At 42.6% G+C, this 14146-nt stretch overlaps 2 protein-coding genes across 2 annotated transcripts; one reads left to right on the top strand and one right to left on the bottom strand.

Annotated features, from left to right (window-relative positions):
- Positions 1-402: 402 nt before the first annotated feature.
- On the top strand, positions 403-4095 carry fkrp (fukutin related protein). The gene is made up of 2 exons (XM_072392436.1): positions 403-785; positions 1000-4095. The coding sequence occupies exon 2, from the start codon at positions 1119-1121 to the stop codon at positions 2712-2714; it is 1596 nt and encodes a 531-aa protein (XP_072248537.1). The 5' UTR covers positions 403-785; positions 1000-1118; the 3' UTR covers positions 2715-4095.
- A 562-nt stretch (positions 4096-4657) lies between these two features.
- On the bottom strand, positions 4658-13738 carry slc1a5 (solute carrier family 1 member 5). The gene is made up of 8 exons (XM_072392435.1): positions 13134-13738; positions 9499-9541; positions 9303-9371; positions 9024-9190; positions 8249-8482; positions 7894-8088; positions 7673-7807; positions 4658-7570 (listed from the first exon to the last, which is right to left on the bottom strand). The coding sequence occupies exons 1-8, from the start codon at positions 13664-13666 to the stop codon at positions 7330-7332; spliced, it is 1617 nt and encodes a 538-aa protein (XP_072248536.1). The 5' UTR covers positions 13667-13738; the 3' UTR covers positions 4658-7329.
- Positions 13739-14146: the final 408 nt, after the last annotated feature.

The following is a 14146-nucleotide window of genomic DNA, read 5'->3' as shown; positions in this document are numbered from 1 at the left end:
CTACCGTTCTATTTCCGGTTTCAGTCTAATTTCACAAGAAAAATATTTTGTATTAATGTCTGCTATATCAACAAAAAAAGAAATGAAAAAACAAACAAAAATGGAATCAAAAATGATTATTCACAATCTTTTTTTAAACAATGCAACAAGCTTTATATGCAACAATTTTTGCATATAAAGCAAAAGTTTTGGTACAATAAATTCTATATAAAAACTCAGTTTTAAGATTATTCAGAAACATTATGCCTGAACATTAAAGCAAAAGAAGAATTCGAGCAACTGTGAAATATATCGATTAATTTTCTTTGCTTTTTCTTTTTTAGCTATTCTCATGTTTGAATTGTGCACTTTTATTCTGAAGGAAATTTACCGGAAGTCTCTCTGTTGCTGTGGCTAACGGAGACTGAAAACATGATAGCATGTTGCTAAAGTCGTGCAGGAGGACTTCATGACTGGATATTTAGCCGTCATGCGAATGAAATACCCTGATGTCCCCTAAGTTGTGGGGTTATATTTTAACGTTGGAGAGTCGATTCAAATCTAAAGTATTCAAAATATTCAGCAGATAATGCACATTAGTATCTGTATTTGCTGCGACGGATTCAGACAGGTTTCTCCTATTCTACCACAGCTGGCTGAAACAGACGCAGTGAAATCGAATGGTTGCTATGTAGCTTGCGTTACCGCGTCTGATAATTACTGCATGATATGAGGGCCCTGCGTCCTGCAAAAGTTTTGCATTTAGCCAGATACATATGAATATTATATAAATATTCAAAATGAAGGTGAGTTGTGACTAGCTTGTTTTTATCAATTGATTCTGCAGAACCTGTTTGTGGCTTGGATAGTTTTGATTTGACTATGCTAAATATTTCAAATGAAGATTAGGTAGTTCAGTCTTTCCTTTGTGTCACTTCAAAGTACTATGAGATTTGTATGATGCATTCAATTCAGAGATGAGGTTGTGCAACTATGAGTAAAACTCTTTTTTTCTTTCAGTTTAACGCAAACCCGCAATCGTCTACTTCTAAACACACGGGGACCCCCGACCTGGCACTGGATGTCTTTATTGAAGATTAGATTCTTCTCAAAATAGTCTGGAAAAGCAATCAGTTGCAATGCGTATTAGCTTCTGCCAGGGCCTGTTAACTGGTGCCATCATCCTCAACCTCCTTATTCTCTATTATGTATCTCGGGCCCAGCAGCAAATGATGGAGAAGAGGAAGGAGCTTGGCAGGGCCACGAAAAGGGTTGTTCTGCCAGCCTCTGGTCTTGGAGGAGGTCTAGGGGTAGTTGGAGGGGCTGGAGCTGATGGAGGGGTTGGAGTAGAGGGACACAGTCGCGGCCCACGAGTGACTGTTCTTCTTCGAGAGTTTGAAAATTTTGAGAATTACGTTGGGGATGTGGCTAATTCCTTCCTTCATCAGCGACCAGAGCTTCCCTTTCTTGCTGTGGCTGACTCGTCTCCATACCCTCCCCTGGTGCTCCCTGAGGGCGCTCGGCTCCTGGTGCTCTCGCCAAGCCCAGACCAGCCACCTCATGCTCACAGGCCAGAGTTTCATGTGCAGACGGAGTTTGTGTTGCTGGTGCCTGATGGAGTGGAGCTGGAGCAACCTCGTGTCTTTGAGAGGCTCATCAAAGAGTTGGAAGGTGAGGGCGGAGGGCCTGTGAGGCTCGTCGCTGCGCCTGTGCTTGCGCGAGCTTCTGTGCAGTGTCTCCATTTGCGGGTGAACCTCAGAGAGTGGACAGCCACCTATTCACCGGCTGCCTCCGGGAGCAGTGGGAGCGTGTGCACGGCACTGCAAGGAGATGCGGTCGTGCTTATTCGCACCGAGGATCTTTTCAATCTCTCCGTTCCTCTGGGTCGGCCGCTCTTTTCAGCGCTGTTCATCCAGACTGTCTTGAGAGGTTGGAAGGTCAAACTGCTGGAAAGCCCCTGCTTCTCTGCAAACCACCGGCCACTTTTCAGCTCTGCGCACAACCAGTGGAAGGCTGACACTGGACTGAAGGAGGCTACAGGAAAGCTAATGAGGAGCTTTGGTCTGAAGCGCATCCTGCTGCCCGAAGGGAAGGAACAGTGGTATGGTTGCAGCAAAGAGACGCCTCGGTGCTTCGGTACCGTGCAAGATGACACACCAGACTATCTTTATCTGGACCGCTGGACGCCTCCTTGCTGTTTGCGAGCACTGAGGGAAACCACCAAGTATGTTATCAATATCTTGGAGAGCTCTGGTGTTCGCTACTGGCTAGAGGGTGGCTCTCTGCTGGGTGCCATACGCCATCAAGACATCATCCCATGGGATTATGATGTGGACCTGGGTATCTACCTGGATGACATACCCAACTGCGATCACTTAAAGAACCTGGACTCGGGCTCTCTGGTGGATGCTAATGGGTACGTGTGGGAGCGTGCAGTGGAAGGAGACTTTTACAGAGTGCAGTACAGCGAGGCCAACCACCTGCACGTCGACCTTTGGCCTTTCTATTCCCGCAATGGTGTAATGACCAAAGACACTTGGACAGAGCACAAACAAGATGTGGAGTTCCCAGAACACTTCCTGCAGCCGCTGGTGCCCATGCCTTTTGCTGGCATCACCGCCTACGGCCCCAACAACCACAGAGCCTTCTTGGAGCTTAAGTTTGGGGAGGGCGTGATAGAGAACCCACAGTACCCCAACCCTGCAAAAAAGAGGCTGGACAGGGGCAAACTGTGAGTGATACTCACAAGCTTTTTTCTTTTTTTTTTACACTGTACTGAGATTTCTTTACCCATAAAACTATACCTCAAATGGTTTTCTTTAAAAGATGCTGCCAGAAGATGAATTTATGGTGCCGAGATGACTGACAAACAAGTGACTAATCACATGGTCATGTGTCATGGACCTGTTTCAAGAAGGGGGGGGGTACTTTAATAGTCAAGTGTACTTTGAGCTGCATAGTTTACTGAATGTGTTGTACAATGTAAATATTACTACTGTAAACATTGCAGGAATAATTTAAAACTGTTAAAGTATTGTGTTAAAAGTCTCATGTCAGATGGTCTGAAGCAGGATTTAATGTACTGTACCGAGTTGTGTTTGAAATAGGTTTACGATCTTTTTACGATCGACTGTTGTCTGCCTTGTTTTAAACTTATTTCATTCCAGTTTTGCACACTTTATGAATGACGGTTGGTGTATTGCGAAGTGTATTTCGAAGCCGTTTGGTACCAAACGGCTCCATGGACAGATTAGGAAACAATTGCCCCTGGGGATAAACGTGTAAATGTGTAAAAAAAAAACTCCCCAACTGTCACAGGGAGGACAAAGAAAGTCTGAATGAAAGACACAAAGCAACCACAAACCACTCAGGTGTGATTTAATCGCACAACATATTGCACATTTTATTTTCATCATTGTATGTGGGATTTTTAACTGGGGGGGTACAAAAAATTATTTTTATTATTATTATTTTGCTTAGTCCAATTCTTGTCATTGTTAGTGTCTCTTGACGTTTTTTGTCCTCGTTGTTGCATGGTTACAGGGTTAGGTTGTTTCCCCGTCTCTTCTGCGTCGTTCAGTGTCATATTTGTGGATTTTTTACACAATAAAAGCACGCCTTTGTTCGAGGTCCAAATGTGCATGAAATTTTGTCGCATTACAGTGGTATAAGTCATTAGTCAAAAGACTAATACTGTGAAATTATGAAGCATGGTTCCTGTCCGCTTTTGTGGTTACATTTTATGTTAATGTCTCATGTACACTTTTTTTTCTTTTGGTCCCCCAGTCAAATTTTGGTTGTTTTGTGTCTCTTTATAGGTTGTTGATTTTAAAAGGGATGAGATCAGGTCACCCCTGGACTCTTTAAGTCCCTGGGGCCTGTGCCTAATTCAGTTGTCCAACCATGAAATAACATTTTTAAAAAAGCACACAGTCGATCATCCTGTTATGGATGAAACCGAGCTCTGTATGAAGTCCTATGTGTGTTACCATTACGACCACAGACACATTTACTGAAATGGAATTTCGTTTCAGAAGATTGTTGGAAGAAAAGATTTGATGTTACAAAAACGATGCTGTACCTGTGTGGTTCGCTCCATTTAAACAAGCCGGCGAAAAATAAAAGTATTGCCGTTTCACTGCTTCTTCAGTTAAAGACTTTTTCCCCAAGCTCTACAGAAACACGCTGCTCTAACTGAACACTAGATAGCACCATTCACTTAATATTGCATCACAGGGGTGGGCTATCATGAGGCTGAACAAACAGGAACATTGCTCAACTTGGGACCAGCCCAGTCAAGTTGGGAAACTTCCTGATTCCACACATGCAGAGATTACAGCCAAACGATTTATATCCCTAGAGGTGCGTTTACATTTCTCTATATAGACCCTGGATGGCCAACTGTGTTCATAAATGGCCTGATAGTTACACCGAGCAAATGACAGGCCGTCTGCGGTTATTTTTAGATGCAATGACTTGAGACACACAGCACTTTAAGCATGTCTCACTACTTGCATGCACCTAAAGTGTAAGGATGACACATCTATGGAGATCAATGCTGGTGAAGTTGTAAAACTTGCAGGCTTCAGTGCTTGTAACTAGCCACAGGTGTAGGTTAATTAAAAAAACAAAAAAAAAAACAAGGAACATTTAAAAAGAAGCAGGTAAGAGCCAACCAAATAATTAAAAAAAAAAGCTTTTAATGCTTTGAAAGCTAATGACTGGACATTCAGATGGTAATCAGGAATTTATACCCACGTTGTATTCAACTTATTTTAACCATCATGAGCAAACACAGGAGTAGCATGATTGAACCGGACATCCTCGTGATGCAAGATTACAGAAAGGAATGATAACATATTTACTATCTAGCACTTGCATTACTCTCTCATGACACTTTACAGGAGAAATGGTGCAATTTCACCCCTGTAGAAAGGAACTTTTTTTTTTTTTAAATGCACCAGAAAAAGATAGGCCTCTATAAAATGATTATGCCGACTTTATTTCCAATTATGACACATGAAGATATGGATGAAAAAGAAGCCGTTAACCTTGCAACTCTGTTGCACATTATAGTATTAATACAGATTTACATGTCATTCCTGCTTCGTCACACAGTCTCACAATTTTCCATCACATGAAAAATAGAGATCCCCAGCCCATAATAAAAACAGTGTCCGTCGCTGGCCAGTTGTTAGGATAAGACTTGAAGCCAGCGAAAGGCCGTTTTCAGATTGTCATAGTGGCCAAAATAAGTCTTTGGATACAATTACAAATAAATACTAATCAAAACAAATCATTAAAAGCGTACAAGTAGGCGTAGAATCCGCATGAGAAATATTTTTGTTTGTGGCCAAAATAGCTAAAGCTTCAAGAAAATAATAAGGAAGAGACATGTTTTCACAAAAGTTCATTAGGTGTTCAGACTTAGGAGTAACAAAAAAATAAAAAATAAACAGAAGTTTACTGCTGCTATTCTGATCATGTAACACGAGGAAGTAGTTTCTAACCTACATATTTTTACATTTTACAACATTTCACAAGATTCTTCATTGCAAACATATCCCTACTTTCAGAAACAACTGGGGGCCCGACGCAGAAGCAGCAGCATGTGTAAAATTGGGGCTATATGTATATATATATATATGAAACCAGACAAAAAGAAAAGCTATCCGATGTCTCCGGGAGGTCAGCGGCCTCCTTCCTGCTTGCTGAGTCTTTAGGATTTTTGGTCTCCGAGCTTTTAAAGGAGAGTTTGAGGAACAGTTTTTAGACAAAAGTCAGACCTGAGGTTGTGTTGTGCACCGGCTCGTCACTGTGTAGCTGAAGAGGCCGTTAGACTAAGGTACGATGGTGAGGCTATTCATGCATCTGTTGTGCTTTCCTATACAATCAGAACTCTATTGATCATTTTTTCCCCCCCAAAACTCCGCATCAACTATTAATCGTGCATTTTCATCAGTACTATCACAGCCATTTTCATGCAGGTGTAAGGCATACAGCTGAACAACAGTCTATTAGAGGTGTGCATCTCCATCATTGGAGGATCAGTAAAGCTGAAGATTTACATGAAAGCGACTCAACCTTATTGCAATGCGGGGGGGGGGGGGGGAGAGTGCAATTTGTACTTTTAAAAACCTAGACTCTGGCCTGGACCTCATTTTAAACCAGTACTTTTCCCCATTTTCACTTCCTAGCTACACTTTCACATCACCTCACATATTAGACATTTTAGGATTGTCAGAATAAACAGTCAAGCACTGTGCAAAATGCCTAAATGACTTTCATGAGCAGTGAGGCTGATTTCTGTCTCTACATGAAAAAAACAAAAAAACAAAACAAAAAAACTATTCATACTCTATCCACCAGTCTTCCTGCTGGGCGGGGGGCACTGCTGGGTCTACACAGAGCCGAATCATCTGTCATCGCACCTTTGTACTTTAGAGCAGTACGACCCACTTTGCCAATTGCTTATGCCAGTATTGCTCAGAGATGGCAGTGGACATTTAAAAAAAGAGAATTGAAAGTCATTGGTCACGATTATTGGTCTCATTTCAAGTCAATAAAAAGGTATAAGGTTTCTGCAGATAACGTATAAATAAACTGGGTTTTATATATGAAAAGACAATGCAAAAACAAAACATATAATTCACCCAAAATGATCCTCTGCGCACTTTGCGGCAATGCAAATGAAAACCTTCCCCTACTGAATTAACCCCAGATGACAAATGCTATAAACTACACACAGTTTAAATACAGCACTGGATGAGACCTGCATGAAAGAGGCCATTATTCATGTAGAATAAAATGTTGGGACTCTGACAGACTTGAATATAAAACCAATTAATTAAAAAAAAAAAAAAAAAAAAAAGACTTGAATCGAACAGATTCCATACATAGACTATAAATTATGCCAGACTGGGTGCAGCAAACTGTGCGGTTGCCCTTGTCAACTTTTAAAGTCAGAAACGTTTGTTTGAAAACCGCTTCACCAGCAGCAGTTAGTGATAAAAACTGATTTGACAAAGCTTTAGCAACAGACCAACGCCAATGTAACTTACCCACCACAAATAAATGTAGCATTTCTGGTATTTATAGCACACGTATGACACTTTAAGATCACTGGTCTGGCTGATATGAACACAACATGGTCATATGACAATAGTCTGACTAGCTGCTCCCCAGAAAAGTGTTGAGGTCAGGGAGTGTTTGCATTGTAGTGTGCAATGTCCTTCCTCTCTCCTTGCACTCTTTTCTTCAGGGCCAAAAACAAAGGCAAAGGGGGCTTAAACTTCAGGTTTTCTGCTTACAGGAGTGTCAAATAAGTTCTTGATACCGTCAGCAGTGGCATTACATGGCAGACTCTTTTTCACTAGAAAGCACCATCTTGTCCCCCTCTGCACTGTCCCTCCTGCCTCGTTTCTCTATGAGCGGCGATTGCTCGGGGACAGCGGCTGACAGATCTCCATCCAGCCTGACCTCGCTCAGCTCTGCTCCTCCTTCATGTTTGGACGAACGGTCCACAAAGAACTGCAAGAGCCCGGCTCCAAATGCGTCGCCTTCCACATTCAGCACAGTGCAGGTACGATCACTACAGAAGGAGACAATGGACGGCATGCCAGTTTAATGCATTGTTGTAGAAAGACGGCCATCGTGGACCCCATAAAAAAAGACAAAGGTTGTGAAGACTCACACAAGCCAGTCGACAGCCAGGATCAGAGAGATGTCAGTGGTGGGAAGTCCTATTGCTTCCAGGATGATAGCCAGGGTCAACACACCACCTGCAGGTATACCTGCTGCTCCAACACTGGATGCTGTAGCTGTCACACTAACAGAGAAAAGTGCAAATGTCAGAAATGTCAGACACAGCATTCTGCTTCACTGGAGAAACGTTTCAGTGGCTTCCGCACTTACAGGATGGTAATGACTTGGATGAAGTTGAGGGACGTGTCGTTCAGCTGAGCAATGAAAACCGCGGCAACACACTGGAAGAGAGCAGCGCCGTCCATGTTAACCGTTGCCCCGATGGGAAGGATGAAGCGGCTGATGTGCTTGGATACGCCGTTATTTTCCTCCACACACTTCATCATGAGGGGCAGAGTGGCAGAGCTGAAAAACAGGAAATAAGGGGCGTGAGTGTATGAGAGCAGAAAGTAGGCAAATGTGGCGAGAGCAGCGTGCTTATTTTAGAACAGAACAACCACGGTATTTCAAGTCAACTACCTCACAGAGCAAAGGAGTGTGCGCGTGTGAGAGTCAGTGTCAGTACCTGGAGCTTGTTCCGAAGGCTGTCGCCAGAGCTGTGAATATCCCCCAGAGGAAAGTGTACGGGTTCTTTCTTGTAATGATAAAGTAGATGCCAGGCAGCACAATGAAGCCATGGATGGCATGTCCAATCATGCAGCAGGCTATATATTTTCCAAGACTGGCAAACAGTTTGCCAACGTCCTCCATCTCCACAATCTTGCCAGCGACGAGGAACATGATACCAACAGGGGCATACCTACAGAAACACAAAGGAACAAGAATGTAGATCAAGTTGACTGCAAAAGGTTTCTTACTAATCAAACATTTTCTTTCTCTGCCTCTCAAGGAACTCTCAAGAGTTACATTGCACCACTGCCGTTCCTAGATCAGTTATTAGAGCAACTGAAGCCGGCTTTCAAACTTAGCACAAAGTCTGTCTTTTCATTTTCAGCCTGATTTCTAGGGTAATCGAAGCAAAATTAAGCCAACAACAAGCAATGCAAGCCCAAGGAAAGCTGCTGCCTATGGATTAAGACTTACTAAAGAAGCTGGAAGAGTTATTTCATAATTTCATGACCCATAAACACAAGAATACAGAGACGCAAAACACAAAAAAAAAAAAAAAGAATGTTTTCTCACAGTGTTCTCTGTCTTTATTGCAAAGTCCTAGTTCTCGCTTTATTTTCCATTTTTGTCACGTTTTCTGACAGTTTTGGAAATTCGATTGCGTTTCTGGTTTTACATGTCGGCGTTTCACACTTCGGGGCCAACTTTGATGGACATGCGGCTTTCCTTACCACATGATCCAGGACACCAGCACCATGGTGGCCTCGTTGAAAGAGTTGAAGAACTTGATGAGGATCTCTCCTTCTTCGCCCAGCTTCCTCAGAGCCACACCAAACACGATGGCAAACACGACCAGACCGAGAATATTCATCCCATCCTGGTCTTTTCCAACAGGCACCTAAAAACACAACATGCGCGAAAAACAATCCTTAAATCAAATTCAGAAGCACAATTTGCAGTACATTTATGATCCAATGCATCCAAATGACGTGGCAATTCACTTTGCTGACCTTCTCAACCGTGATGTTAGGGTTGCCATCTGTGCCGTTCTTTGTAAAGTTCTTGTAAGAGGTCACATACTATTTCAAAGAGAACAGTTTGTTAGTTCAGAATACTAATCGGTACAAAATCAGATTATCCAGCAGCTCCATTATATAATGTCATTACGATTGTGCAGAAATGGTGGAATTAGGATAGAACACTCACAGACTGAAAGGCAGCAGACACCAGGTTGGAGGGAAATATGTTTCTGTGGAAAAGAAAAAAAAGAGAGAAAACTTTAAATCCATGCACATTTGGGAACGGGGAGCAGAACTTCAGACAAATGTTTTGGGTCTCGATTGCTTCTCCTCATAAAACTCCAACTCCTTATAAAACGGACACGCAGTGCAGTTTAACAAAGACAGATCACGTCTCAAACCATCAACTGACCCTTCTGAAGCGGTTCTGACGAGGTTAGCTCAACACACAGGAGTTTCAATAAACTAAAGGGCCGATTTATGTCATAGCCCAATCATACCTTTTACCTTGCATTCAACAGAACTGTCCCCAGTAGTGCTTCGGGACTGTAGCCATTTTCTGTCAAACGATCAAATCACATGCGTGCTCATGTGAAAACGGCTAAAGGACCTGAACCATTAGTGCAATCTTTCCCCCAGTTCGTGTTATGACATTAATAATTCTTCCTCCACTATGTCCAACCGCATATTAAATCCAAAAGAACTCAGAAAACCCTGTGCCCTTGTCACCCCCGAACTCAGCTGTGTGTAATAGACTCAGAGTAAAGAGGGATTAACTTCATAAGCTCATTTCAGACATTAATTTCTTTTCATTAGAAAGAGTCCATCAACATCATGTGACGGAGCAGCGTGAAACTAAACCACAGGTTGTACTCTAGTTGTATGAAAAATATATATATATATATATATATATATATATATAGCAGCCAAGCCATCAGCCAATGTTATACCATTTGGACTTCTATATGTAATTCTATAAGCGAAGTCTTTTGACTCAACTCCAGTGACTAGAAATGGGGAACCAGAAATGGAGTTATTAGTCACTTGAGTTCTGTAGAAAAAGAGTCATTTGGCGTTGTATCACATGATATGATACTTTTTACACATACTGCTAGTTTTGTAATTTATAAACGGGGCATACACAAACCAACAAACCATGTTAGCAACATTATGTTGCTAATGTTACATATTCAAACCCACAAAGACTAGATTCAGCGTCCTTCTGCATTCTTCTCTGACACGAGGCAACATTTTCATTCTTGTACTCGACACATTCTCACTATGCTTGTTATCCTTTTGACTCAGGGACAAAGCCAGTGAAGGTTTTAATGAACGGTGACAGGTTATCCGAGGCCATTTTCATAGAATGCTTAGATTTTGAGAGGCTTTTGTTAAAGGGGGCTTTGCATTGTGCATTTTCAGTTACGCTATCATTGAATGGAGCCACCATGTTTACACCTGACGTATTCTACTTCCTCATTCTGGCTGCTTTATTCCTGGCACGGGAAACTCTTGTTGAATGAACACATCATGTTTCCATTTACGCTTCCTACAGCAAGGGTTCCCTTCACAATAAACATGTTTAAATAATACCACAAAAAAAAAAAAAAAAAAAAAAAAAAAAGTCGTCAGTGCAAGTCTGACCAAAACCAGACTTTTAAAATGCATGTGAACACATTAGACCAACTGAAATATTTATCTCATAAACAGAAAGCGTCACATTCTACCACTGTAAAACCATAGAAGATTAACATGTCACTAAGCTGTGTGAATTATTTCTTATTACACAATGAACATGAAACCCGACACAGAGCTTTTGTTTGAGTTAAACTATTCTGACGTCTTCACAGAATGCTGTTACACCACCCACAGCCGACAGCGAGCACCCAACAACTGTAATTGTAATATGTAAAATATGCATACCTTGTCACTAGAATTAACCAGGTATTTTTCCCCCACCCATGAAGCTTCTGGTAAAAGTACACATTTAGTGTCACCTCTTTTCTGCAGCCCAAGTTAGGTTCCAGATCAATGAACAGGGGACATATCATTGCTAGCCATTATCAGTGTATGTAGAGATAAGGCTTGTGGGAAAAGAAAACACAGAGGAGATAAGGAATGTAAATAAGGATGTGTAGGAGTGGCAGTCATTTACTGTGTGGTAAAGCCATGTGGTCAACTTTACACAAGAGTGCGTTTCCAAACAATGACAGCTAAGCATTATATCGAGAGTCAGTATCTGCGAACGATGACCGGGCCATTGTTATGCTTTGGCGAATAATTCAGTAACAACCCAGTAAGTTCCACTCAGCCTTTGTTGTATGAACCCACCAGGGCACCAAGTGAGAGGGCTTACGCTAATGAGAAGCCTGCTGTTCAGTTAGGATAATGTGAAAACATGTGCAGCGGCGGCATGTGTCCAACACACGGTAAACATTATTCCCCCTTTCTTCTTTTAGACCCCAAATACCTGACTGATAGTTGTTCCAAAAATCAATGTAGTCTGGGGCCGATTCAAGACACAAAGTTGTTCACTTGTGGAGACTTGTGACTGAGTGAATACGCAAGCTTTGTTTTCCCATGCAGGCAACTTTAATTCCGTAAGACACAACTGTGTTGCAACTTGCAGATCTGGTTATGCAAAACTGTTAATCTAAGAAGACCAGCCTGACTTTTGTTAACAGAAGTAAAGCTTAAAACACGGCACACAAAATGTGCCTGATCAGAGGGCTGTTTGGGTGCGAGGTCTCATTAAAAGACTAAATTTGCCCCTGCACTCCTCTCATCTGCCCGTGCATGGTGGCCATTCACAAGAGATGTCGACACAGCCTGGTCTGGAGAACAGGAGTGGAAAATCCTGGCTTTTATGGTGCATATGTCTACAATTAGGAGAAAGGCAGCACTGAGCACCAAACTAACTGGTCAAAGTAGGAGGAAAGAATTGTGCGTCCATGTCAATTTCATCTTGATACTCAAATGAGAAAATAAAAAAAAAAATTTAAAAAATAAAGTGAAGATCAACTGCAGTATCAACAAGAAAGGCCTTTTGTTTACCCTGCCGGCTATCAGGAAAAGTCAGAAAAGTTTTAATCATTTCTCCACACAACTGAGAAATGCGAGTGCACCGCTTATGCAACATCAGCTCTCCTGAGCTCAGTGGTGGGTAGAAGTGTTGTGGAATGTGTATCCTAAAATGAACTGCGCAGTGTCCAACATCCAACAGTCTGACAAAGTAGTTTTAGTAGTCATTTAATCAGCAAGGAAAATAATGTGGGGAAACTGGTGTACTAACACAGAATATACTTAGTGAATGGTGACATCAGTAGTACCAGGTTTATTTTTACGCGCGGCGTAAAGACGGCCACCGGTCAAAAGCCTGACGCCTACTTTCCTTTCAGAAAATGGAAATCCGCAGAATTTATTGTAAAAAGAGTCTCACTGCGACGGAAACTTGCGTCGCTTTGGGGGACGCCCAGCAGGAAGCTTGTCTACACTCTCTCTCCAGTCGTAAAGGAAACGTCTCACCCACGTGTCGTTTAACTCCACGGGTTGATAAATACGAAATTTCACTTAAATGCGGTTATTCGTAGTGGGGGAAAAAAAGTATTGTGACGAGTTGGTAACAGCTGTTTTTCTGGTTAGGGAAGTCAACCCACATGAGAACAGCAGCTGATGCAACTACTTGTTGTAGTTACACACTCGGCCTGCCGGCAAAATAAATGCGCTCCATGCGCCCATGTGTGTGAGGGGGATGTGAAAATATTCAGAAGCAGTAAACTGTTACACATCACAACTCAACTTTTACGTGGGGATATTACTCACCTTATCAAATCTAAGAAGGAGTCTAGAATTTCTTTATGGGCCGGCACGGTTTCATCTAGGTTTGCGGGTTTGCTGACGTCCACTGACCCCGGCGAAATGATGAAAGCCATCACCACCCCGATGGATGATGCTATCAGGGTGGTGACCAGGAAGAACAGCATGGCCCAGCCGCCGAGTTTGCCCAGGGCTTTTGGGTCGATGCTCGCCGCCCCGGACACCAGACTGCAGACAACCAGGGGGATGATGATCATCTTCAGAAGGCGGATGAGCAGCTCACCTGGGAAACCGATGTATATTATCTGCGTTCGCGTCAGCTCCACGTTGCGCACGCCAAGTCCAATAAAAACGCCGACGATGACCCCGGCCACGGTGAGAATCACAAGTAAATTTGCCAACACGATTTTCCTCACCCGCTCGGAGAGCGGCTGCGGGCTGCTCTTCTTGTGGCCGGTCAGTCCGTTGGCCAGCGGCTCCTCGGCGTGCGCGTCGCCGTTGGATGCCTTCGTTTCATCCATGTTGATCTTCGTTGCCATTGTGTGCGTTCAAAGTTACCCAGAAACTGTAAAAGTACAAATACTTGTCTGAAAAACTTGTGCAAGCGAGGGTCGGGTGTGTGCTTCCTTTCAGTAACTTAATGCTGCGAAGATACTGGCTTATCTACCGGTAAATCCAACCCGCCCACATGACGTACAAGGGCGTGTTTAAACGAGGAAACATGTGGGCCACGAACTCCATTAATTAAAACAATAAACCACTGTCTATATGGCTTGTCTTTAATGAACAGATGGTACTCAGGTCGTCTTTTTAGTCCCATTCACCTCAGGTTTGATGCCAGTTTCTCTCATAGAAGAACTATTGTGTTGACCATGTATGGAGAGGAACACTGCGTACATACTGTTCTTGGAAATTAGAGGCGGTGGCTTGTGTCCATTTAGCTTGACAACATACAAAGCGAGTGAAGATCTATTGTGAAATGAGTATTGCTTTAGGCTTTTTTAAATGGAAAAAAAAAA

Source organism: Leuresthes tenuis, unplaced genomic scaffold (assembly GCF_036924035.1).
Source record: "Leuresthes tenuis unplaced genomic scaffold, fLeuTen1.0.hap1 SCAF_9, whole genome shotgun sequence".
Taxonomy (NCBI): domain Eukaryota; kingdom Metazoa; phylum Chordata; class Actinopteri; order Atheriniformes; family Atherinopsidae; genus Leuresthes; species Leuresthes tenuis.
The sequence above is the reverse complement of the archived record's forward strand: the minus strand, read 5'-3'. Positions and strand labels throughout refer to the sequence as shown.

Bases quoted from the DNA above. Each gene is read 5' to 3' on its own strand.
- fkrp (XM_072392436.1), top strand. From the start codon at position 1,119: ATGCGTATTAGCTTCTGCCAGGGCCTGTTAACTGGTGCCATCATCCTC.
- slc1a5 (XM_072392435.1), bottom strand. From the start codon at position 13,666: ATGGCAACGAAGATCAACATGGATGAAACGAAGGCATCCAACGGCGAC. The intron at 9,372-9,498 runs GTGAGTGTTCTA...TCTTTGAAATAG, and splicing joins TGTCTGCTGCCTTTCAGTCT to TATGTGACCTCTTACAAGAA. The intron at 8,089-8,248 runs GTACTGACACTG...CCTGTTTTTCAG, and splicing joins GCCTTCGGAACAAGCTCCAG to CTCTGCCACTCTGCCCCTCA.